We start from the raw sequence: 26852 nt of genomic DNA on the forward strand, positions 1-26852 counted from the left end.
GGAGATTTTGCTTTAAGTTTTCTCCAAAACTATATAGTACAATGATTTAGAAATGAATACAGTGATAGTCAGGGTCACTCTGAATATATATCAATTGATAGAATGAGCTAACCTATTAAGAAACACGTTTTATGAGTGTTGGAAAATGGGATGCAGTGCTAGTCTTTTTTTGTTTTTGGTGATTTTGATTTTAATTTTCTCCAAAACTATACAGTAAAATGACTTGACAATGAACACAGTGATAGACAGGGTCACTCTGAATATATATCAATTGAGATAATGAGCTAACCTATTAAGAAACACTTTTAATAAGTGTTGGAAAATGGGATGCAGTGCAAGTGATAGGACTGATTTTGTTGTTTTTGGTGATTTTGATTTTAATTTTCTCCAAGACTATACAGTACAATGACTTCAAAATGAACACATTGATAGTCAGGGTCACTCAGAATACATATCAACTGAAACAATGAGCTAACCTATAAAGGGACATTTTTTATGAGTGTTGGAAAATGGTATGCAGTGCAAGTGCCAGGACGCATTTTGTTGTTTTGAGTTATTTTGATTTTAATTTTCTCCAAAACTATACAGTAAATTGGCTTGAAAATGAATACATATATATTGGTAGTCCGGATCAAATACATTGATAGTCAGGAACAAATATTATGAGCTTTTTATGAGTGTTTGAAAATGAGACAACTACACACACACACACACACACACACACACAAACATTAAAATAAAAAAATAACATTTATTAACATTAATATGATAATTAATGTACAATACAAACTTTTATGTACAAAAATAATGTATTTGCAAACATTAAAATCAAAAGTGTAAAGAAAACGCCGGTATGACAGCCTCTTTACATCTGTTTAGACCGCTCTCAGCACCCGTACCGTAAGTGCACGATTAGACGCGCAAACAAAAAAAAGGTGCGGCTGGCTTGACCGTGTATTTTCAACGCGCGGCCCACTTGACCGCAGTCGCAAAACGACGCCAACCAAAACACAGAGAGACTTGAATCATCTCATAATCCATCGTCCGTTCTCTTAAACAACTGAAGTTTATCTTTGCCTAAACTGAAGCCAGATGAACCTGCTATGAATACCTCAGAGCATCGTTCACCAATCATAAAGCCTGACGTCTCAATAAAATCCCTGAGCATCTTTTCAAAACTATCCAAAGCTTCATTCGAATTGGAAAGAAAAATCAGGGCCCTGTCTTCATCGATGGCTGACTTTATGGTTTCCTCTTGAACTTTAGGCTCCAAAAACATGTTTTCGCAGTTAATGGAGTTAATCAGAGGAAGAAGGCAGATGCTTACTAGTAAAGGAGTCAGCGGACATCCCACCCTCAGACCTTGTGATCTGTGATCTGCCATCAAAAACAGCTTCAACACGGATCTAAATTGGTCAGGTAGTTTCACAGACTTTAAGCTATTAAACAAATATGGCCATTTCAGTGCACATGGATCTAGTTTTAATGCAATAAAGAGGACTGGGATTCGATCAGTGATGCTGTCTAGAACAGAAAGGTGTGGTTTGCTTTGACCTGGATTTAAAATATGTTCAATAACGCTCTTCAACCTCTCTGCCAGAATCAAAGCCAGAATTTTATAATCCATATTATATATTGTAATCAGGCTGAAGCGATATTGAATATCATAGCTGTAAGTATGATCGTTTTTGTCTTGGCTCAATGATTCAAAAAGTGTTTGTTTAATTGGCTTGAGGTCAAAGATATGGTTGAAAAATGCTTGTAAGAGGTCTATAATTTTACAAGCATAACGTTTATAGAAATGTACTGTTAGTCCATCTGATGTTAGACTCTCAGACTGAGGCAAGGACAGTACGGCGTCCAGAATCTCTTTTCTCGAAACAGGTTCACTTAGAACGGTAATCAGGGTGGATTTTATGTCTTCGAATCTCTCAGTTTGGTGCAAATGATTCAAGAAGTTCAGAAGACTCTGGGATGAAGTATTTGGTGTATGAAGAACCTCAATGGATGATTCTGAACTTGGACAACCTTAAAAAGAAATAGATGTCAAAACAAATATTGAACAATTTTACATCCAAAAACAAGAGCAGGAAAAGAAAAGCCCTACCTCCTTGTTCCATCTCTTGAGGAAGTTCAATCATGCCTAAATGTCTTGCTAGTTTTGGGGGAGATCTTTGTCTTTGAAAAGCTATTGCCTCACATACAAGTCTGACCTTCACTCCTGGCCACATGTATTCATTGCTTTTGGTATTTATTTGTGAAATTTTCTCCATTATGCTTGACAGTTGTTCCATACACGCTTTATCTTCAAGGAGACAAGAATCAAACTGCCATTTTGGTCCATCTGTCTGAATCTGAAGTGACAATGGGGCGTGATCAGAAAGGTACTCTTCTTTATCCGAGTACATTGGTCTCTTGTGAATGTTACAGGCAGTTACACTTGTTAAATTGTGAGTTTGCAAAAAGAAGTAATCCAATCTCGACTGACCTTTCCCATCAAAATACGTAAAGTTTTTTGCTTCTGGGTAAAGACACCGCCAGACATCCACCAAGCTGAAGTTTTCCAAAAAACATTGAAGTGCATCGAAAATCTTTCTGTGACTTCGGTTTCGTAAATTTGAGGTTTTGTCAAGGTCAGAGTCCATGACCGTGTTAAAATCCCCACCGACCACCAGATATGCAGAATGTGGGATGTAGGTTGAAATTTGTGTGAAATCTGTCATCTTAATTTTTTCATCATTTGAGTTATACACATTGATAAATACGAAGTCATGCCCCCAAATTTGACATGAGATTATTATGAATCTTCCCTTTTCATCGCAATTGACACTGAAACCACCACATCCCAGGTTGTTTTTGAAAAGTACGGCCACCCCTCGTGAACTTCCTTTAAATACAGTGAATGCCGCCATGTAATCGCATTCTAAATCTTGAATTTTGATGCTCCCAGCTTTGTAGATTCTATCTGGACCTACATGGGTTTCTTGAAGAAAGACCACATCAGCCTTCAGAAGACTTAAATGATGAAGCACCTCAGACCTTTTGCGGTTAAAACCGTTAACATTCCATGAAAGAATCGTTAATATTCGCTGATCTTCGTTACTGTCTGTCATCCTGATATAATCACTTTCAAAATGTTCAAGTTCAAACAAGGTTTTCGGTGTTGGGTTGGTTTACCTAAAACAATGCAACACAAAACATTTTTTTAAAATTGCAGAAGTGTTTTACAAAACCTGAAGAACTGGATTTTCAGAAAATACTTGTACAGAATTTTGCTTGTTGTTTCTTTAGTACTGCCCTGAACAAGCTATTCCATTTATAATCCAAATATAATCTACAAGATAAATATCTAAATTAAAATAAACACTTTTTCAATTCCATGATCAGGGTAAATATATTTACACACACACGGAGGTTCAAAATTATATTAATGATATTACAAGTTATATAATAGTTTTAACATTTATACATTTTTTACATTTTCCAGTGCAAGCTTCTGTGAAAATTCTTCACAAATTATAAAATTAAAAGGAACTGAAGTGATTAAAATTGTAACCTTCAGTTCAAGGTCAATTATTTGAACACAATTAAAACTATTAAAATAAAATATTAACTTTAATCATTTTATACTTTTTGAAAACTTCATTAAATTAAATTTAATAAAAAAATGTATTAAATGCTTACCACTTTAAACTAGCATCCTACACTTGTCTGAGATGTTTTACTCACCAGCATTACATATAACATCTCTTCCTCTTTTCTCATACCACACATGACCATTATTACATCATTAACATCGTCACATTTTAACTCCCAGTCTACTTCAGGGACATGGTAGATTGGTTCCTGTTCTCAAAGTAAATAATGGTTCCAATGAGATGCAGGAGTTCTTCCTCCTTTACTTATACAAGTTTCACAGATGTACACAGACATGAGGAATGTAGGCAAGCTAGGGAATGTAGGATTTGCTACTTAGTTTGTATTTTGGTTGTAATAAAAGGTCAAATTAATTGTGTTGGCATTTACTCCAATTCACTTATTTGCAAGTCAAAGTATGCAAAGAGTTTTATGCAAATGAGTTTTACAAGGTCATTGTATTGCTTTGGAGAGAAAGTCTGCCAAAATGCACCTACCTAAATTTCCTCCTTCAGGTCCCAGATGTCTTTTCTCATCGTTCATGAAGTAAATCACAGGCAGAAGACAGATGAGTGACGGCCACCCTTTAAGGGCACAGCCAAACTACCAGCAGCAGCAGAACTAGAATTTGAACCTGCCAGACATGTTCAGTGACTTTAATGTGCAGCTGGATCTATAGAAACAATCATCAGTGGGAGTGACCAGCTATCAGCATCCGAGATCCGAGAGCACAAAGGATGAACATATGACAAGCAGAAGACGTATGTTGTGTCTACTCGTTCAGAAAATATAAAGGGTCTTCTGTCATAAAGAAATTCTCAAAAATAAAAAAAGATGTCTCTTTTTCAAGATACTGTATTTTAAAGATAATTTTGTCAAATTCAAATAATCTTTACAGATCTGTATAGGAAATGGTTTGTTGAATGGTTGTTACTCCCTGTCTGGGGGAAAGGGGTGCAACATGAAAGGACTTTCATAGACCACTGATTACAAATAACTGAGTTTGTGGTAATTTAGGAATTTGAGTTCAGGAGACAATTCGGCCAAAATAAACAACTGTCTTGTTTTTAGCCCTGTGTCTTATTACATGAAAAGAAAAGAAAAAACAGTGTACTAATCTGCCTATAGCCATCTGGGGGCCCTTAGCAAAACTTTGTCAGGGGGCCTGTCAATGCGTTCATGAAACCCTCTGTGATAGACATTTCCCGAAACACTTGACAACCAATTTAATACTCTTTTTTTTCGCACGTCTTGGATGACGTCTCGCCCCTTTTGAACGCTATCACTTGGGACTAAGATCTTTATTGTTCTACTAAAGAGATAATCCCCATGACAAAGATGGCATGATTATAATGAATACAAATTGGAGGGCAATCCAAAATCAGTATCATAAAACAGACAAAGGGGTTAAATACCCCAACACAGTTCCACATATACAAACTATTTTCATCTCAAACGAGCAGAACACTCTCGAACACACAAACTCTGCACTACAAATATCTAACTTTCTCCAGTGGAGGTGATGACGGGCTTTTTAAAATAGTGTGCACTAATCAGGAGCAAATCAGATGACACTCCCCAAACAACAAAAATATAGAGTTTGCAACCATCTTTAGAATTTTGACTTTGAACGTCCGTTTTCGCGCTAGCTCTATATTTGCTGAAGCATCACTGTTATTAGCTGGTGAAGTGGATTTACTTGGAGTTAATGAAAGTTATCATGAGCATTGTAATGTTTGCAGCGGACGCCATAAATGTTAGTAGAACGGTAAGATAGGGGTGGGTGATCTGGCAAAAATATATCATGATTGGTTTTTAGAAATATCACGATTCTTTGTCATGTTGGTTTTACTATTTTGTCTGAGCAGTACAGCCAAAATAATTTCCCTGTTATAAAGACAAAGCCTTTCAAGGTAACAAAATATAAAAAAAAGAATTATTTTATCATTATTTTATATTTGTTATTAACATAACAAAGATACACGTTACAAATATACATAATATACAAATAAAACAAACGTGCTTTATTTTCAGGTACAATAGGCCTATTTAGCAGGAGCATTGAAGAAACTGAAAGAACAAATGTAAAAATAAAACATTATATAGATTGATTCCCATTAAAGCAGTATTATTTTTTTCAGTCAAGAGTAGTTTTTTTTCTCTTTGCGTTTTGTTTTAACATTAAAGAATAAAAATGGTCATCTCTGTCAATTCTTAGTGTTTTATATTTATACCATCATTTACTCACTCAAAACCAGTTTTAAACCTGAATGGGTTTCTTTCATCTGCTGAACATACATGATATTTTGAAGAATGTGGAAAACCAAACAGTTGCTGGTCCACAGTGACTTCCATAGTATTTTTTTTTCCTACTATCAAAGTCAATGTAGACCAGCAACTGCTTGGTTACCCACGTTCTTCAAAATATCTTCTTTTGTGCTCAGCACTAGAAAGAAATTAATACAGGTTTGGGACAACGTGAGCGAGTAAATAAATGTCAGAAATTACATTTCTATGTGAACCATCTCTCAACTGTTTACATTCACTTTAGACATAACCAAGAAGTCTACATGTAAATCTGGTGTTTTGACAGTATTTGCTCTATAGATAACTTAGTTGAGTAATCAGGCGCTGTTAGACAGGTTTTTTTAGTGCACGAGCTTCAGGTGTACGGGCTCAGAGAAATAGGCACGTCAGACCAGCGCACGAATGAAAAGCTTAACAGGCAAGGCTTTAAAACACACGCAAATAATGTACTTTTGTGATTGTGAATAAGTGCAGTGTTTCGAGAGTGTAACTCTACCGCTGAGTTAACACTGAAGTGAATGTATGTGGTGTTGAAAGTGTGACAACTAATATTGTATATTTTGTTTACTCACTATAACATTATCTTATTCAAAATAATAGACATGTTTAAAAATGTAATCCATGCACTGTTCTATGCAAACATGTACTAGTCTATGCAAAAGTGTGATATCCTACTGTACTGGATGTCTGAATACATATATATATAAATGGTCTTAGAGTGCCATCTATTGGTCATACTGAGTATAAAATGTTTTGAGGGATGAGCGACGGTCAAGGTCACAGGTGCTGCTTGTGAACTTAGAATAACCCGAGGAACTTTGGGTGACTTCCAGAATATGACAAATACGTGTAAACAACTGTGATGAATGTCTTCTGGGAGCACTGCCAACCAATGGGAGTAGAAAAAGAACTGTTACTTTTTAAAAATGGCGAATATAGACGAACGCCACCCTTAGAAGTTGAACAAGGTAGGCTAGTAATTAAATGTGGTAAAGTAGAACAAGGCCAAATAAGAAAAACAGGAACTACCAAATATGGGCAATAAAAACATATATATGCTCTGTACTGACACTCACAGAACTCAGAAGCAGTTGATGTGGCCGCTGCTTCTCGGCTTTGTTATCTTGTTATGATAAAGTCTTTTCTTCCACATTTGAAACTCTGCTGTTTTGAGCCTTTCTAATTGCACCAACTGAGATCCGGACGAGAGACAACCTCTTGTGCCACGACACTAACCCCAGTATCCGCTACCATAATCTGTATAGATAAGATCACCAGTTCTGTTTGCTTTCTATTTTGTGAATGAGCACATCGATATGAAAACATTTACTTCACCTGATCAAAGACAAATAATGGAAACCAATATTTGGTTATAAGATGGCTTTTTACTATTTTCAGGTTGCTAAAAAATACATTAAAAGTAGTAACCTGCCATTCTTACCTCAAAGAGCTCAATTTAACCCATTAAAGTTTGTTGTGTTTGTATAAATTAATGTAGCCACTTACATAAGAGGATCCACTGGTGAGCAAGTGATGTAACGCCAAGTTCCCTCAAATCTGTTCGAGGGTGAGCACATTTTCATTTTTTTGCTGAACTATTCCTTTAAGTATCCATAAACATTCAAAAGGGGTGGAAACTCACACTTTCATAAAACATAAAAATAGCTTTGTTTTGGTATATTTTATTCTATGACGATAGAGACATTTGAATGACTTAATTTCACAAACTGACTTAACCTTGAATAAAGTGAACTGTGATTTTGAAAAAACAGAACAAAACAAATAACGCATATGCATGCACTAAACCAGTGCAAAATGGTTTAATCTCGGGCATTTTACATTCATGGTTCCAAATTACATAGTTCTTATAATTTTTTGCAATGTATCATAAAGCCATAGCAGAGTAATGGAGGTGAAAGGCAAGGCAAAATGTTATATAATCAATAAAGCTTTAAACAACAGCATCAGTTATCAGTTCTCTCCTGTTCTCATCACGTCTTTACTCAGAATTCAGTTACAACACTGTTATTCATCAGACTGAATCATAAAAACACAACAGTTCTGATACAGCATGCTGGTAGGTGGCTTAAAGACAGGCTCTTGACACACGTGTCTGTATTGACCAGGACAAAACACTTGTCAGATGGTCAGTGTGTAGATCTCACTCAGCACCTCCAGCCACACATGATCAACACATCTGCTGATTAGATTCAGCAAGCAGATAATCAGTCAATTAAAAGGTATCGACAAATGTAGGGTGTGAAGTCATCTGACAACACGAAACTGTGCAAATATAACACATGCCCCACAAAAGGAACAGGGCATGAGGTGAACACATGTAAGCTGGCAGGTACAAAAGTTATGAGTCTGGAGAAAATACTTGATGTGTGTTAGGAAACCGTCTGGGATTGTAATCTGGATCCTCCTTTACTCGTTTCTTGATGTCGTTTTTCAGCTGATAAAAAAAACAACAATGTATATATAAATAAAACTTGTTATATAATATATATTTTACGATATTTAATAAAATAATGGTGGCTTTTATGTTTGTGGAAATGCCCAATGTTTTGTGTGTATTAAAAGTTCATGGGTAACCAATACTGAAAATTGTATATATTAAGAGCATCAAAAAAGGTTATTATACTAAAACGCTTTATTTCAGCTAGTTGCTCATTTTTTAATTTGACAAACATTACATTTTAATTAAAAGTTGTACTAAAATTGTCAAAGTAAAAATTAAAATAAAACTTAAAGACTGTATAGATATTCAATATCTAGTTTGTGGCCTCGATTCAATCAATGTTTCACAATCCTGACTAGAGATGCATCAATCCGATATGCAGTATCGGTATCGGCTCCGATACTGGCCTTTCTGCAGGATCGGGTAACGGTCAGACAAGACTGATCCAAATCTTTTTTCTGACAGTCTAATTCAAGCACTCTGAAAAACTCCCATTAAAATCACTGAAGCGGTTAACACTATGAAATTAATATCTTACAGTTTCGTACACACATTTGCACTTTGTTGTTTCTGACGAGAGAATTCACCAGAAAGAGGTATTCAGTCAGCGAGCAAGTGAAGAAAACACTGGCATTTTAGCGATGACTCATCTGAACACCTCTGATTGGTCATTGCATTCATAAGCTCAACAGAATTGTGTGTGATTGGTTATAAGCACCAGCCAGCGAACGCAGATTTTAATTTAGCAGCTGATAAGTTCTAATCACGCCAGAGTGATTGTATTAAATATAGAAAATATTAAAATCGCCTATATTTTGTCTTTTGGAAGCTGCATTCAAAATCCACTTGGCTCAAAAATCTGAGTTTGAATGGGCATGACGCCTCTGAATGTGAGGTACAGATGAATATTTAGTTGACGTAAACTCTTCTCTCCGCTGCTAGATAGGACTCCTATATATCATATGTTGCTACCTTCGTTACTGTTATACATATAAACTATAAAATTAAGACACTTTTAAATTTATATATAAATACATTTACTTGTTTTCATTCATGTATTTTACACTTATTCACTTTTATTTGTTCCCCATAAATACTGTTATTTCACTAAATTATTGGATTTTATAAAATTGTGCATTCATGACTTTTCTAGAATAACTTTTGCTGCTAAATTATCCACTAACCTAGTTTATAATAGTATTTTTGTCATAAATTATGAATATTTATTTTTTCATTAAAATGAAGTTGTCTATATTTAGTAGATTGTGTTTAACACACAAAAGAGTGACGATCAGGTCAACACACAGAGGTATAGAAATTCTCCACTGATTAAAAAAAACACTGCCCTGGTATCAGAATCGGCCGATATTCAGAACTTCCTGGATCTGATCTGAAAAAATGCTATCGTTGCATCCCTAATCCTGACATGCATAATGGAACAAATATCTAGTTATAGGAACTTGAGCATGTATGTCTGCATATTATGTCTATTTCAAGACATAATATGAAGATATCTTTTCACACAAGGTACCTGTTCACTGTATGCTTCTTGAAGTTCTGGATTTTCTAAATCCCCCTGTAGGGCATTGGGAGCTGAGATGGGTGTTACACCGGCTGACTTGGCAGCTTGACTCACAGCCTCAGAGAGTGACAGTTTCGGGGCGTCACTCTTAACCATCTAGGAGATACACAATAAGAAAAATGTTGTTTATTGTGACTCTTCCAGAGAGGCAGACCAGTCTGAATGAATACAAAGACATCAGCAAATGTGTACATTATCTCAATGTTAACATGTAGCTGCACGAAACTAAACATTTACCTTCCTGCGCTTTGCTGGCATCCCAAGCAGATATGCATCAGAGAGTGGAGGCTGGGCCTTTATCTTCCTCTGACTGATCTGATCTTGTCTGATAATAGGAACCCACTCCTGCAAACAACACGGCACATCAAATGGACACTCAGAATAACATACAGTCTCATATTCAATATTCCATGATCTGACTGGCAAAAAGTGATACACAAGGATGCCACCAACAAAGGTGCCTCGAGTAGATTATATTTTCCAAAATTGTTGTTGCATTTAATGTAAGGTACTAAATCTGTAGAAATAGCATATTTTGGTGGACATTGTTTTCGAGGTGAACAAAAGAAAAATCAACTCACAGGAGGCAATGCAGCTGCCCAGGCTTCAGCATCTCTGCCCGTTTCCTCTCCTCCAACAGCTCCCTCTCCTTCCCTAGCTGGACCGCCCACTGCTCCTGCTTCCTGGGAGGAGGCCAGAGCTTCTTCTACTGTAGTAGCAGGTGTTGGAGAGAGGCTGTCCCCCATCTGAACCATGTATGGGAGACGTTATTATATGAGACCATACAGAACAGTCTGTTAAACTTCCAAAGCCAAGTATATGTTCGGTCTGCAAAGCAATTGCATTTCATTGTAAATCCCCATCAAACCCTTTTATGTTTATTTACCTCCACGTTCTGAGGCTCAGAATGCTGTATGGGCCTCTCTACTGATTCATCACTCTGAGAAAACATATGCATTTATAAAGTAAGTAAATGTGAAATGTCATGTGAGATCCATGGTGTATACACAAAGAAAGAAGGCGCAACTTTTATTCTCGCTGTAGTACTGTCGTCGCCGCCACCATGTCATGGAGATGCCGTGTTTTCAAATATGGTAAGGGACGTAACATTTCTGTCACACACTTGAGGTATTCGGCCAATCACAATGCACTGGATAGCTGACCAACCAGAACACACCACGCTTTGTAAAGCTTTGTAAAAATCGTCGCGTTTCAGAAAGGTAGGGCAGAGAGGAGCAACAATAATGTGGTATGTGGAAAATCATGTTTTTTGAACCTTAAACCGCGTAAACACATTGCATTACACCAAATACAAAAAATAATATTATTTTTAGCAACATCATAGCATCCATGCCATTGATCCTGGCGACCACAAACTCGACAACGAATTAACTTTACTAAGAGGCCTTTGTGTCTGCGTAAAGAGAGAATCGCTATTCATTCCTTTCACAATAATTAAAAAACACGATTCTCTCTCATAAAAGGCTCATAATTGTATGGCTGTGGTCTGTCATACAAGTATGAATAAACATTTACAATTTCCTCAGCGTCCAAACTGCCATTGCGATTCCTATTGTTTAAATTGACTGCGCTCCCGTTACATCACTTCCGGTTTGGTGTTTTTTAGATGTGGAAGTAAAACATTTTTCACAAACAAATCCATTTCTTTCACAATCGTATCAGTTCGCTTCAGAAGGCCTTTATTAACCCCCCCCCGGAGCCGTGTGGAGTACTTTGTATGATTCAAAATCTCAACACCTGTTCCATGCTCTGCTATTACAAAGCATGGAACAGCCAGGATAATTTTAATAACTCCAAATTGTATTCGTCTGAAAGAAGAAAGTCACATACACCTAGGATGGCTTGATGGAGAGTAAATCGTTGGGCTATTTTAATTTTTGGGTCAACTATCCCTTTAACGACTAATTAGAATGAGCAGACCACATTCAAACTAAACAACGTTCACAGTATGTTAACAAAAGCCCTATTCTGACGGGATTAGTTTTACAGGGGTAGATGGGGTAATGTAATTTTACCACAGGACGTCTGTACTCTGTAATATTAATGGCCAATTCGCAAGGGATTAGAAATCTCAGTAAAACTATCAGAAGTGGGAGGGGTAACTCGATTTCCGCACTGCCGTCACCTGCCTGTCGTCACGTGCATTTTATGTTACTTCCTGAATGTAAGTGCTCTTCATCGTTCTGTAACAGTAAACATGCTTGAGGTGGTTTAGACAAGACGAGTGACGCGCTGAGTGATTGACAGGAGCAGAGGTGGGTAGTAACGAGTTACATTTACTTCGTTACATTTACTGGAGTACATTTTTTGGGTAACTAATACTTTTAGAGTATATTTTAAAATGGGTACTTTTACTCTTACTCAAGTATATTTTGAGAAAAAAAACGGTACTTTTACTTCGTTACTGTGGGCGACTCTCCTCTCGTTACTGTATCTTAATGCAATACAAGTTAAAAATGCTTCGGTTTATTCCAAACGCGCCGTCTACTTTTCTCTGGGCAATGAACGATGCCCATTCGCAAATGATTCATTCTTTTGAGTCGATTCTGTTTAAAGGCTCCATAAAACCAGTTGGCAAACCAGTGAATCGGTTCGCGAATCAGTTTGAATGATTCGTTCAGTTCTCTGCCGCACGCGCTGAGTCTCTGAAGCGGTTCTCGCTCAGATAACAGAAAGTTTAAGAACATCAAGAGCGCTGAAGACATGGCTTTGGATCTACAGTCAGTTGAAAGCAAATCTGCAAAGGCTTGTTTGCTAGAGCTATATAAAGATCTTTATTAGATGAACACCGCGTGTGCTGTCTACTGTTCCACAGGTATAGGCCACGATACCACTATGACATTACCAGTTTGTTGTACATGTACCTTACATTAAATACAATGTATAATTTATACATTAAATAAGCTGTCACAGAGTATGACATGAACACACGCGGAACCCGCGTTAGCTCTGCGCAGCGGCGCGCGGCCTGTTCTAGACAATTAATATTCATATTTTTACAATATTTACGCTTGCAAAAATATAGGCTACATTTGTTTACATTTTGCAGAACAGAAGATCTGTCAATATGCATTTGTTTCGTTATGTTCAGAGCAGTCATGTGAGGCGTTTTCAGAGTTTTCAGTGTCAAAGGTTATAGGATAATACAATTAAATTTACTTTAAAATATAATTTAATTCAGTGATGCAAATCAGAATTTTCATCAGCTGTTACTCCAGTTTTCGGAGTCATATGATCCTTCAGAAATCATTATAATATATCGATTTATTACCAGTGTTGGAAACAGTTTTGCTGCTTAATATTTTTTGGAACCTGTAACATTTTGTTCAGTATTCTTTGATGAATAGAAAGCTAAAAAGAGCAGCACTGATAATAAATCAACATGATTTCTGAAGGATTATGCGACTCTGAAGACTGGGGTAAAGGCTGATGAAAATTCTGATTATAGATAGATAGAACGGCAGTGTGTGTGTGTGTGTGTATACACATACACATTACATAAATGTAATCTATATATCTAAATAAAAATAGACTATATTCAGTACCTATATGATCCAAAGTAACTAGTAACTAACTACTTGAGTAGTTTTTTTTTTATCCGATACTTTTTTACTCTTACTCAAGTAACTATTCAGACTATTACTTTTACTTGAGTAAATATTTCTAGAAGTACTTTTACTTGAGTACAGTTTTTGGGTACTCTACCCACCTCTGGACAGGAGGCATGACTATGTAGAACTGCTGTCTGTGATATGAACTCACTGTCTGAGAGAGAAGCAGCATAGCGTAGCTGGTATTATTTTGCTAATCCTATATCGTTTTATGTTGAAAAGAATTGAGGTTTGCCACTGACTTGTCCCTCTGCCTAGAACGCAACTGAAAGCTTCTTCAAGCGCCTCCATATTTGAAAAACCGCAGAAAATGACAGGAAGTGACAGAATATTTACAGATATTTTTACAGCTGGTCTATTTGCAGGGGATTAGTATTACCTGAGGTGATTTCTCCGGACCTTTTTACAGAAGGTAAAAGTCGCCGTAATCTTTACTGACATTGTCTGTAATGATTACTGAGATGGCACATTCGGACGGGACTAAAATAACTAAGAAGCTCTGGTAATAATTACTTTACCCCACCTCTCCATGTAAAACTAATCCCGTCCGAATAGGACTAAAGACCATTTTGACTATGTAAACATCCAGCACTACGCACTAACCAACCATATTAAAAATGGTGGAATCTGAAAAAAAAATAAAAAATTCTGCTGAACGTGTGAAATCAAACCTGAGTGTGAATGACGTATTGAGTGATCTGCTCCTCTGTGATGGGGATGTGCTCCAGTATCACTTGCAGCCTCATGGTCATCATACTTGTTAACCAGTTCACCAGGCTTGGGTTGACCTCAGCTGACATTGTCCTCTAATAGAGAGGCGACATGTAAATTCATGTTAGGGATCCCATTGAGTGTACTTGAACATAAACATACTTTCCTCACAGAATAGATGAGTAAATATGTGCATTCAATTTTACATTTTAATAACCATTTTAATATCCCCTAACATTTTCAGGTTTTCCATGACCACGAAATCCTGTTTTGATGCGTCTAACCCCTAACACCTTTATCATTAATTGCTAAGTTTCCTTCATCAACCCAAGCCCCCACCAACATGGAAATGTCTCCTCCGCAATTTTATTTACAGTGAGCAGGTGTAGGATGAACAAAAAAAAAAAAAAACAAGACAAAAGGGGTTGTAGGAGTCAGATGTCAGTTGTTTTGTAAACTAACAATGCGGTGGTTGATGACGGCAGTAAGGGCATTTTGTTCTCCGTTCAGACAGTAAAGGTTGAGGCCAAGACACTCAAAGAGAGCACGGTTACACAGCTGCAGGAGCCGAGGTCCAAACGTTTGATCTGAAGAGAAAAAAGAAAAAAAAACCCAATGCATTCCATATGCTTCTGTGTGGAAATTTAGCATCACTATTCCTACAGAGCCCTAGGACATGATAAAAGAATGAAACTGCAAGCTAATAATAAGCTAGTATTTGGTGAATGCATGTTGTGTTTATCAATCTAAATAGAGACTGATCCTCGTGACACTTCTTGTCTAGACATACCGGTGCAATGCAGAATGTGGGTGGCGATGCCTACAAGTTGTTGTCTGAGAAAAGCCCGATTTGTCTGGGTGATATCCACCCCATCACGAACTGCGACGGTTGACTAGATGGGATGGACAGGAAGCATACATCTTAAATTTGCATCAGATCCATTGAATGGAAATCTTGTTTTCATTTTCTTTAAGCTAAGAAAATCATCTTTGGCATGCTTTGACTTTATATCATATAAAATCATATACCATGTTCGCAGTAATTCACTAACAATGGAAGTCTAGGCATAACATTCCTTAGAGTTTAAAATTCTGCTTGTATTTTCTTAAAATGCTTTATACATTAATTACCCCATACAAATGTGTTCAAGTTATTCAACATAACCCTGAAAGCAGTAACTATAACTGCTTTTTATTTTAAAATATTCAAAATGTAATTTATTCCTGTGATGTCAAATGCTGAAAACAATATTTTGTGGAAATAAAAATGTTTTGTAACATTATAAAATGTCTTTACCGTTATTTTTGATCAATTTAATGCAACCTTGTTGAATTAATTTCTAAAAAATAAATGTAGCTTGTCTATAGTGAATAGATGTCCACTTTACATTTACAGCACTTGTTACAAACTGAGAGATCAGTGGAATTTATTTTGAGTAGTAATTGCCAGTGTCACAGAGCTTTTCATAGTTAGCTTTCAAAGAGTCAAGAAAGAATCCAGGGATTCTTACAAAACTTTCTGTGATGTACTCCTCAAGTTCAGCAATTAAGTCATCAGCAGCTGCCTATAAAAACAGAAAGAAAAAAATAAGACATGGAAAGAGAAACAGAAAATAGGAAAAATTGAAGAATCAGACCAGGGAAAACAAAAGTGTTCAGGAGAGGACAAATATGCAGAATCAGACAACTGCATAAACACCTTAGAAACTTAAGTGTACAGTAAGAAATGTGATGCAAGATTGCTTACAAATAGTTTCGAATAATGATGTGTACATTCCTTGACTGCTGTCAGTGATAACATTTTATGTCGCATTCAGTTATGTAAATATCCCTATTTGCACTTCATCTGTCTTCATCTTACATTCATCTGTGTTTTTATGTTGAAGTTGTATTATCCTCTCAGGGTTAGTAACTTGTTAAAACAGACAAAGTAATGGCAAATTACTTTCAAAGCGGACAAACTACAGTGACTTCCTGTTTTGAATTTCAATTTAGTCAAAGCAAAATCATGGGATTTTCAGGATATTTAAGGCACTCCAATGCAGCTGTAATGTTTTTTGGAGGTCATTGTAAATATTTTAGACTGCTGTCACTCAACATTTTAGATGTTTCCTTTATGTAACAAACCCATTACAGGTTTTGGAGTCTCTATTAATAACCTGTTGAGTAATCAGGTGTAATTGATTAGAGAGGCATACAAGACGGGCAGTTTTTGGGGGTGTTCCAGGACCAGCATTGGGAATCAGGTCACTTGACACTGCTAAAGAACAACTTACAGTGATGTTGGCCTCTGTGGGCTCCCGGCCTTGCAGGAAATGCTCAATGAAGAACTGAGCGAGTTGGGGCTGGATACGACCAAGTGGCTGGTGCTGCCCATGGAGCAACAATACCATGTCCACCATGGAGAAGTTCTGACAGACCAGAGCCAGTAGATCACCAAAGAAACCTTAACACATACACAGGTTCTTTAGTTTTCCTCATTCTGCTTGGAAAAAAATAAATGAAAATGAACTAAAAAGGAAATGCATTAACCCCTAAGAGCTCACCCATAGCGTCTCCAGTACCAGGGGTGAAGATGTTACTCGTTTGGGAGAGCCTCTGGATGAACTGTGCGATGCTCTCGGTTTCGTTTTGAGGGGTACCCAGAGAGCCCATCATGGTGGACAGTACGCCCTGGACTATCCCAGTGAAGAGTTCAGGATTCAGACCGTCACTGGCTGTGGCGCCCCCAGGAGCGGTGGCTGCGTTTGGTGGGGCCGTGGGAGCAGTAGGGGTCGAGGTGGGAGCCTGTCCCGCAGGAGGCTGAGAGAAAAGTGTTTGGGAAGCCTGATGAAAGATGCATAAAACTGTCTTATAAACACTAGCATGCATTACAAAAACCAGTGAGAGAAAAAAAAAAAAAAAAAAAAAAAAAAGCAGAAATCTAGTGTTCCGGCAAGTGAACAGGAACTGTCGAGATCCAAAATGGGGAAAAAGCCTCAGGATATGTCGCTCAAGGTAAACGGTTTCATATAAGTTGGTCATGGCATCTATGGTATCAATGTTTGAAAATGATGAGTATTGTAATAATAAAATCTGGAAAAAAAGTCTATATAGCCAAAGGAGACTATTCACCTGCATGAAGTCTGTGACCCCCTGGATGAAGGTAGGGACCCCAGGCATGGTGACTGTTATAGAAGGGCCCTGGCCACCTGTGGCAACAGCTCCTCCCAGTAGAGACCCCAACAACTGCTCCAGGTTTCCCCCTAAAGGATTCTCCTGAGGAGGTGGCGGTGCAGATCCAGGTTGAGGAGTGCTGGTATTGGTACTATTAGACTGTGTGGGCCCAGAGCCACTTGTGGTGGTCGAGGTGGCGGATGGAGTGCTTGTGGAATTGGACGTGGAGAAGGTGAACGATTGTGAAGAGGATGTGGTGGTTTGGCCGGCTGTGGATACATAGAACAGTAAAATATATTATACCATGCCCTAACCAGAGGCATTTTACATCAGTATTACATAAAACATTTTCAGTCTTAAGAGAATATCAGATACATCAAGAGGACTATGATCTCGTTTGAGCTGATCCACATGTCAGTTATCAAATAAAATACTCAGAACTCATTATGTTTTATCAATTTTAAACAAAACGGTGTATGTATTATAAATTAAAGTTTTTTTTTTTTTTTTTTTTTTATGCAACTGTACCCATCTGCCCTGCAGCCCCTGACAGAAGCTGGCCAACCAGTCCACCAATCATCTGATTCAGAGCAGCAGGAGGAAAGTGTCCAGCCTGAAAGGAAACACACATCCATATAAAAGCAACACACAATGAACAAGTCTGAGCTAGGACTTGTATAAAACTTGAAAATAATGAATCCTAATGCTCCACATAGTAAAAAAACAATAAAAATAATCTTTATTTGTACATTTTCTCAGTAATTTGTCATCCGATTCCAACAAACCACACATAATTTTGAAGGTCTTTTAATGGAGAATGTGAAAATAAAAATAACTCCTTTTTGAAATTCTGCTCTTTGTGACTCATTTTGCCAGCACAGGTCACATATGTAGGGGTTTGCTGTGTATAGTTAATTAAAAACTGTAATCAAAACTACTTCAAAATTGAATTCATAATACATTCATTCCGGTCTAGAATTTACACCTTTACATTCCGGAAATATCATGTGAATTTAATTCACCTGTCCCTGCTGTTGACCCATCATCGGTGGCACAGCTGCTCTAAGGTTAATAGTGGCTCCCCTTGTGGCAAAAGTGGGGTTGGCCATCCTGTGAGTAAAGGAGGGTCTGGTGAAAACCACTCTGGCCTGAGGTGGGTAGGGGGGCACGGGGGCTGGAGTGGAGTCAGAACCAACGTTTGCTGCAGGTGGTGTGGTCTGTTGCCCCTGCTGGCCAGTAGAGGCAGTGTTTGCCATAGCCATGGCTTGCTGAGTGACTTGACGCACAATGGCTTGCATTAATTCTGGAGGTAGACCTGGAATCTGAACAGTAGGGGGGGCACCTGCAACATGCAAACATGTACATTACATATGGTGCAGATGCAGATCACAAAATCTGAACATGTTATCATCATGTTTATAAATAAAACTGTTTTCTAGTTACAGACAATTTAAAAACTAACCAGGTTGTCCAGTGCCAGCAGCATTCTGTTGTCCATTTGCCTGTGCAGCATTGCCAGAATCTGAAACATTAAACAATTAATTTATATTCAAGTAGGGAAAAAATGGTTACACCACTTACACACATAAAAAAGACACCCACCATCAATGTTCATCTGCATCATCACTACAGGCTCCATGGTTTGATGACTGATCCGGATGACTCTGGGCCCTGGCTGTGCACTCTGCTGATTGGCTGGACCAGGCTGACTGGCAGGCGTTGGTCCCTGGTCTTGCTGATCTGATTGGCCAGTAGACTGAGGTTGACCATCAGCTGCTGGTCTGCCATTGGCTGACATGGTCACACTAGTTCCAAGATTCAACTGCAGAATGTTAAAAGTTAATTGACGTGTTTTAATTAGGCCTACTTCAACAAATTACCATTACGGACCCTGCATTTCAGTATTTCCAGCAACTCTGGAAAATTTACTTCTACCAAAAACACCTCAGTACTCATCTATAAAGTGCTCTACAAAACTTTCACTTTCAGGGTTCTGCAGTGCATGTTTCCCACTGCACGAGTCTCACAGACCACATCCTAACCTGCACTGGTAGGTGATGCATGCCCGCTGGAGTCAGCACAGAGGAGGTGTAGTGAGACATGGGGCGGATAACATGCAGGTGTCGGGGAGGATTGCTCAGGAGGTTACACCGTAAATCACTCAGGGCGACAAGGGCGTTTCCCAAGAGACGGAGGGCCTCCCCCACGAGGTTGAGAATGCGTTGGTCCTCATCCCTCTCTTGGGTCTGTTGTTCAAAAAGAAAAAGAAAAACTGATAAATAATTTAACCCATTTACTGAAATGATGCACAAACATCCAACTAATCAACCTACTGCCATATTTCTGAACAGAAGTATTAATTCTAAGCCACATGATTTAAGCCGTTAATGCAGTACCACGTGAAACAACAAATCACTAAATATTGATATATGACTGGATTGCTAATCAAATTTTTACATTTCACATTTTCAGTAGGCAATGAAAAATGAGAAGATATTTTTATATTATGCTGGCTGAATGACTTATGTCCTCACTTTCAAAATGAATTTGCATTCACAAAGTAATTACGGCGCCTGAGCTCTACATAGAGGAAAACATTTATGATGAGTGGGCTTCTTACATTGTTGTTGTAGTCTGCAGTTGTGGCCGCCTCTAGAATGAGGTGAGCTCTCTGAATGAAGGGCTGGAGTCTTTCCTCCACTCTCCTCAGCTCCGTTAACATCTCCACCATCTCAGCTGGGCTTGGGTGGCTGATGGAAAAGCAGCAATAGGATCATCATATATCAATGTTTCAATATGCAATTTGTGTTAAACCATAAACATCAGGGCATCACTTTAATATACTTATGACAGTGAAAAAGGCTTACACAAACTGCTACTCGGTTTATAGATTACTGTGCAAGAGTAAGTGAAGTAGAGTATGGTTAAGAATATAGTGAATAATTAAACAAAACAAACTCTGCTTAGTCAACAAAACAAGACAGCTTACACTAAACAACCTTTAGTTTGACACTTCAAAAGCAAGTCACTCGTGGTAAGAATGGTGGTTTGTCTGACTTTTAAAACTGAGTAGGATACAGGAGCAGTGGGAGATTCTCTTTTCAGTGGCTAAGCAGACACATCGTATTTTTAACTAAACTCCCACTGATGGTTTGCATCTGCGCTGATTAACTGCACATGAAACCAAGAAAATGTGACTCATCATCTGTTTTGAGTGTTATTGTATGTATTGTATTATATCAACAATAAAAAAGAGGATCCTGCACTCTTTTCAATCCACATGTAACATGATTTCAAGTCATAAATTCTTCCAAAAGGAGTAAAAAATATTCGCTGTGTATTCAAAAAAAGGATTACATGCCGAGATCCTAGCAATATTCTTTTATTGTTACAAAGTGCAAAGTAAATTGCTCAATGCATTTAAAATCTACAACAAATGTTTGTCACGACGGACCTTCCCCTTTTTTTTTTTTTTGGATACACAGCAAATGAAGCATTGTATCATCTACTCTGGTTTTTGATAAAACCACACTGATCACATGCTTTGGAGTCAATGTCTCAAATGGACAATAAAATCATTGTTTTACTAAGGGAGGAAACATGAACAGAGATTTTTATGGAATTTTAGGTTTCTTAAACTTGTTCAAGGATATTGCATAGTTATTTAAGAGTAAGCTAGCTTATAATAACTTACAATGCAAAATAGTATATTTATATTACCGTTCAAAAGTATGGGGGTCAGTACAATAAATCTATTTCAAACAAATGCTGTTCTTTTGTATATCCTATTCATAAAAGAATCCTAAAACGGTTTTCAAAATTGATAAGAAATGTTACTTGAGCACCAAATCAGCATATTACAATGATTTCTGAAAGATCATGTGACACTGAAGACTGAAGTAATGGCTGCTGAAGATTCAATTTTGCATCACAGGAATAAATTGCATGTTAAAATATATTCAAGTAGAAAAGAGTTTTTAAATTGTAATAATATTTCACTGTATTACTGTTTTCACAGTATTTGTGTTTGATTAAATGCAGCCTTGATGAGCATAAGAGACTTTTTTTTTTAGATCATTGTAACCCCAAACTTTCAGATTGTGGTGTAGATAATTGTCTTATATAAATAGCTTACTATATATAAATAGAATTATATGCAGCAAGATGTTAGTTTCCTAACTTAATGAGGTTAATCAAAGCGGCAAACCATTTCTTAACCTGATGTTAAATGTCAACAATGTCTAAGGTAGACTGAACTGAATTCATGCCTACTCCTTCAATAGCGAAACTCAATCTCCCAGTTTTAACTCTGTTTCACCTCACGGTGTAGGCGGTTGATTTTAAAAGTGTCTACACATTTCCCACAAATTTCATTATGGGGCCAAACCAAAAGGTAAAACTAGACAAAAGGAACATTGTTGTCAGGTGTTTATGAAACTTAAAGACAGAAACTCAATTTGTTTCCAATTTGTTAGTCATTCTTCAGAAAGAAATAGAATCTATCTTTCATGTGACAATTCACTGGCGATTCAAATGGATTTAGCAAATTTGGTACACAGTCAGTTTAAGAAACATTAAAGATTTAACCAAAAATAGAATTGTACATTTCCTTTTTTCATGTGGATTTTCTTATTGATTTACCATAGAGATGAGACCTGATAAATATTGGTTACATGTATCATAATTACCAGGCTGTAATTCTCCCAAAAGCCTATTTTAGAAAACACCAGATTTTCTAATCACAATACCAAAGCCTTAACAGGGTAAGAGGAAGAAGTTTGAGCTACTACGAAACTTTACCAGATTTCGAGTGACAAGTGGACATTCCTTGACCTATTAAAAACACACCCCCAAAATGTCCCACTGTGTTTAAATAACCTAACTTATTAACAAGAAGAAATGATGACTAAAATGGTGACAGTGGCATTATAACTGCTGTATGAAAGATGGTTAGTCCTTTAACTTCTTGACTTATATTTTTGACTTCCATTAACTTTAATTTAATTAAAAGCATGTTTCGATAGGAACAAAAAATGCTTAGCAAAACAAAACCGTTTAAGGAACAGTTAATCCAAAAATGAATATTTCGTCAAATAGTAGTGCCATTCTAAAACCCATGTGGTGTTTCCCCTTCCCCTCATGGAACACAAAAAGAGAATTTTAAGAATTAGTATGCAGCTTTTTTACATACAACACCACTGTTCAACTATAAAACAAATCAAAACCGATTATTCAAAAGGTCTCATTTTATGTTTATTTTTAGATTAATTATTCGCTGAAACTACATTGGAAAAACAGAAAAAGAAAAAGTTAATTAATAAATCAGGATTTATTATTTTACTAAGCAAATAATTCAATTATAATTATGAATGAACTGGTCCTACCTGAGGCCTGCTGGAGGGGGTGGAGCACCCTCAGTCTGGGTGGAGGAGGAAGAGGATGGTGGGGTACTGGACGGAGGAGGAGAAGTGTCCATGGGCTGTACAGTAGGAGATGGAGTGGAAGTGGAGGAGGTGGGTGGAGGTGCAGAGTCCTCCTGAGATGCTGAGCCATCTTCGGGCTGCCCCTACGAAAGAAGGCAGAGAAAACGGAATAATCAAACAATCAATAAGCAATGAGCATGCACATTTATTTCTTCCTGATACCACAGTATCCAATAAGCCAAGCAAGGTAATTCTCAGGAATATAGCTTACCTCCAGTCTCTGGATCACAGCATTGGTGTCTCTCAGCAAGTTCTCAGCCAATAACAGCCGCAGTCTTGGCTCACTTTGCAATGACTGGTCCAAATCTATCTGAACATTCACAGAGCCATTGGTCTGGAAGGATTATATGGCATCATTGTATTATAGTAAATTAGTTGTGTGTGTGTGCGTGCGTATGCATGCATATTTACATACATTAATTCATTATTTATAAAACACATTTTAAAACAACCAAAAGGCTGACCAAACACACACACACACACATATATACATACATATACATGCGCTTATGCTAGCCAAGGAAGGCTGTTTTTTTTTTTTTTATAAATATATTTTTATATATTTTAAAATGTAATTTATTTGTGATAGCAAATTGCAAAGCTGACTTTCTCCAGTCTTCAGTGTCACATGATCCTTCAGAAATCATTCTAATATGCTAATTTTGTGCCCAAGAAACATTACTTAGTTTTATCAATGTTGAAAGCAGTTCTGCTGCTTAATAGTTTTGTGGAAACTGTGATGCATTTATTTTTTCGGGAATATCTGATGAACACAAAATTAAAAAAACATTCCATCTATAATTTTTTTTTAGCATTTTAAATATTGCTTGGCCATTTTTTTGTGGTAAACAGGAAAGTGGGTCCAGCTGAATTCAAATAGTGATTTGTTAGATGGATATAAAAAAAAAGGTTATTATACCGCGGCAGCCGTCGTGTAAGCCCTCCTCATGTGAAGACCGAAGAGTGTAAAGACCATCTACCCTACCGTGCGACTCAACAACTCAAACTTTTTATTTTTCCTCTTTCCTACAACTTGTTTCACTTCCGTTTCAGTTTTTATAACCATTTATTACTATGTGCAAGTAAGTTGTTGTTTTAAAACGTGTGCTTGGCTCAGTGTTGATGTCTGTATAAGTTGTTTATACACTTTTAGTTTTACTTAATTTTAGTACTTCATACTATATGGAAATGAAATAATATATATTGAATTTATTTTTATACGCATGTATATGTGTGTGGCTGTACATACACATGTAGTTGTTTTTTGGTGTTTGGCTTAGTGTTACGTTAGAAGCATTATTATATTCATACCTTTTGTTGTTTTAATAATTTGTTATTTTTTTGTTTTCATTTAAATGTTCAGTATTGAAATGTTGTTGTATGCATGTGTCAATATTATATAATTTCTTTATTTTCTTAAATGTGTGTATATTGTATTTACAGAGTTTTGACTTTTAGTTTTACTTTACTTTTAGTCATTTAGCAGACGCTTTTATCCAAAGGGACTTACAAATAAGAAAAATTAACAAAGTAAATATTTCACCCTTATTTTTGATCAACTTAATGCATCCTTGTTGAATAGAAGCATGAATTTATTTGTTTTTGCATGTAACTTCCACCACTACAAAAGGCCTCTCTTTAGTTCACAATGGTCCTCACCCCCGTGCTGGTACTGACACGTGGATTTCTTGCACTGTCTCCCAGGCCTGTCATCATCTGCTGAATGGACATCTAAGGAAAATTAATACATTAAGTAAAAAGAACAAAAATAAAAATGATAGCGAATTTAAAAAATTTCTACCTGAATTTGCTGAGGGTCCATAATGCTAACTGGAACATTAAAAGTACCCAGCATAACATAGCTGTTGGCATTGCGGTCATGCGTAGGCCCAAGAGGGGTCCCTTGAGAGCTACTGGTTGCATTTGGGTTCTGATTTCCTCCCTGTGTCGCCCCAGAGGACCCTGGTACACCACCCGAGCCGGAGCCCTGTTGGGTGGTCTGTGGTGGGGCCCGCTCTACCAGGTGAATTACTTTTCCGTCCACGTCTAGACAGAGATGGATGAACAGGGACAAGTACAGAAGAGTCACAAGACTGCAAAGGGAATATTATCCAAAAGCACATGCCGAATTCGACAGAATTAGCTTTATATGGAATCGTAAATCACAAAATGTAAAAAATGGAGTTCCCTCAAAGGATTTGGAGTCTGCTGTTTTTATGCAAATCAACTCACTGTACTCTGTTAGTGTTTTCTCATCCTGAAGTACTCTGCCCTGATAAATGAGTCTTTGTTTGTCAACAGGAATTCCAACAGAAGGTGATATGTGCTCCTTGAACTCTTTCACGGTCATCTACGAAGCAAAAGGAGAAGCTGTCAATTCAAAAGACAGTTGGCAGACAGTGGACAGTCTTTATCCGCTGTCGCATGACTTGTTCTTCACCTTAAATTGTGGTCAAATGCAGAATGCCAAGTCATCATTATAAAAGACATGTAACAATGAGAATACTACGAAAAATCCAGTTTACCTGTGCCTGAACTGTGTAACTCCTGCTCTGGGAGTCCAGGGTTTTCACAGTCACCTCCATGCTATTGTTTGAATGTTCTTCCATACTGTCTGTGTTAAGATAGAAAACAATAATAACCAGGCAGAAAGTTAAAAAAAGAACCTGCCGTCTACCACTGAACATGTAAAATCCTATAACAAACTACATCACAGCGAAGGAAAAGGGTTACATTACACACACAGGCCACAACTGATACCCAGCTGTCACGGACACCCCACCTTTCTTGATTTACTAGAAACATATGCTTTTAGATATTAAAAGCCATTTAACTGTAAAAACACAGTCTAGGACACCTGCTACAACAACCTGCTAACAGTCACTTGCTGCTAAATGTCCATCAAATATAGCCTTATTAAGATAACATATGTCCATTTATTAAAAATACATTACGTCTTCGCGCATTTTGACTTGATTGTCATCGATCAAATAAACAACAAATCGTAATAAACAGACCAATTAAAGTGCGCTCGAGCTGTGCTAACACCTTAGCACTCCTATATTTGTCCTACCTCGAGACGCGGTTATTCCTGGTTGAAATTTGTTGTTTTACATATACACTATACTTTCTGAGTTTACTAACAGTATGGCTGTAATTTGTGCTTGTTTGTATAAAACCGACTAGTTAATCCATTGATGTAGCGAAGCTAACAGCATCGCGCTATCATGCTAGCCGATTTTGCGCGACAAGCTCACGGAAGTATACGATGACGTCACGTCGTTCTCATAAACTCCAGCGTAAAGCCCCGTTCACACCAAGCACGATAACAATACAGATAACGATAAAGATAACGATATTAGCGTCCACGCCAGCCAACGATATCGTCTATTTATTTATTCTAAGCGCACGCGCGTCTGCCGCTTTAAATTCTCGAGCACATTATAGCAGGATGGATTCTGATTGGCTGTCAGTGTTTTAATCGTTCATCAGCTGGAAAAAATAATTCTGGAAGTGATTCCAACATATAATTTCTTTGTACCTTTATCCTTATATTTGTGGTGTGGACGCTGCTATTCTGTGATACTGAGAACGATTTTTAGAAATATATCTTTATCGTTATCGTGCTTGGTGTGAACGGGCCTTAAAGAACTGTACGTTTAATATTAATAAATGATCGATTTGGCATTTGAATGATCAATTAGTTCAATGTTAAAAGTAATTATAATAATGCATTTTAATGGAAAAATAAAAAAGCATTTTTACACTCATTGTTTACACAAACAGGCCTAGAGCTAGACTGCTATCATGAGATTTAGCTATTGAAACACAAAGGTTTTAATGGATTTCACATTTCTTATATATTTAGTTTGCCTTTGGTTATG

General features: G+C 37.2%; 1 protein-coding gene across 4 annotated transcripts; it reads right to left on the minus strand.

The window, feature by feature from the left end:
• Positions 1 to 7194: 7194 nt before the first annotated feature.
• LOC306851439 (large proline-rich protein BAG6-like) lies at positions 7195 to 26439 on the minus strand. 4 transcript variants are annotated; one of them, XM_079387663.1, is made up of 25 exons: positions 26042 to 26439; positions 25494 to 25582; positions 25201 to 25318; positions 24770 to 25014; positions 24628 to 24699; positions 23180 to 23302; positions 22870 to 23051; positions 20106 to 20235; positions 19528 to 19731; positions 19088 to 19307; positions 18948 to 19007; positions 18508 to 18827; positions 18014 to 18098; positions 17444 to 17754; positions 16876 to 17155; positions 16606 to 16775; positions 15841 to 15894; positions 15120 to 15222; positions 14792 to 14916; positions 14290 to 14424; positions 10873 to 10926; positions 10568 to 10732; positions 10224 to 10331; positions 9936 to 10082; positions 7195 to 8398 (listed from the first exon to the last, which is right to left on the minus strand). In XM_079387663.1, exons 2-25 carry the CDS (start codon positions 25575 to 25577, stop codon positions 8303 to 8305), a joined length of 3591 nt encoding a protein of 1196 aa, XP_079243789.1. In that variant the 5' UTR covers positions 25578 to 25582; positions 26042 to 26439; the 3' UTR covers positions 7195 to 8302. The 4 variants fall into 4 exon arrangements, with proteins under 4 accessions (XP_079243789.1, XP_079243792.1, XP_079243791.1 ...); XM_079387666.1 differs by having other exon boundaries at positions 16876 to 17131; positions 23180 to 23278; positions 26042 to 26428; XM_079387665.1 differs by having other exon boundaries at positions 23180 to 23278; positions 26042 to 26428.
• Between the last annotated feature and the right edge of the window lie 413 nt (positions 26440 to 26852).

This window comes from Barbus barbus (assembly GCF_936440315.1).
Source record: "Barbus barbus genome assembly, chromosome: 31".
In the NCBI taxonomy this organism is placed as follows: domain Eukaryota; kingdom Metazoa; phylum Chordata; class Actinopteri; order Cypriniformes; family Cyprinidae; genus Barbus; species Barbus barbus.

Coding starts and splice junctions, on each gene's coding strand:
- LOC306851439 (XM_079387663.1), bottom strand. CDS start 25,577: ATGGAAGAACATTCAAACAATAGCATGGAGGTGACTGTGAAAACCCTG. Junction 25,015..25,200: donor GAAAACACTAACAGAGTACA/GTGAGTTGATTT, acceptor ATCTCTGTCTAG/ACGTGGACGGAAAAGTAATT. Junction 19,732..20,105: donor CTGCAGACTACAACAACAAT/GTAAGAAGCCCA, acceptor TTTGAACAACAG/ACCCAAGAGAGGGATGAGGA.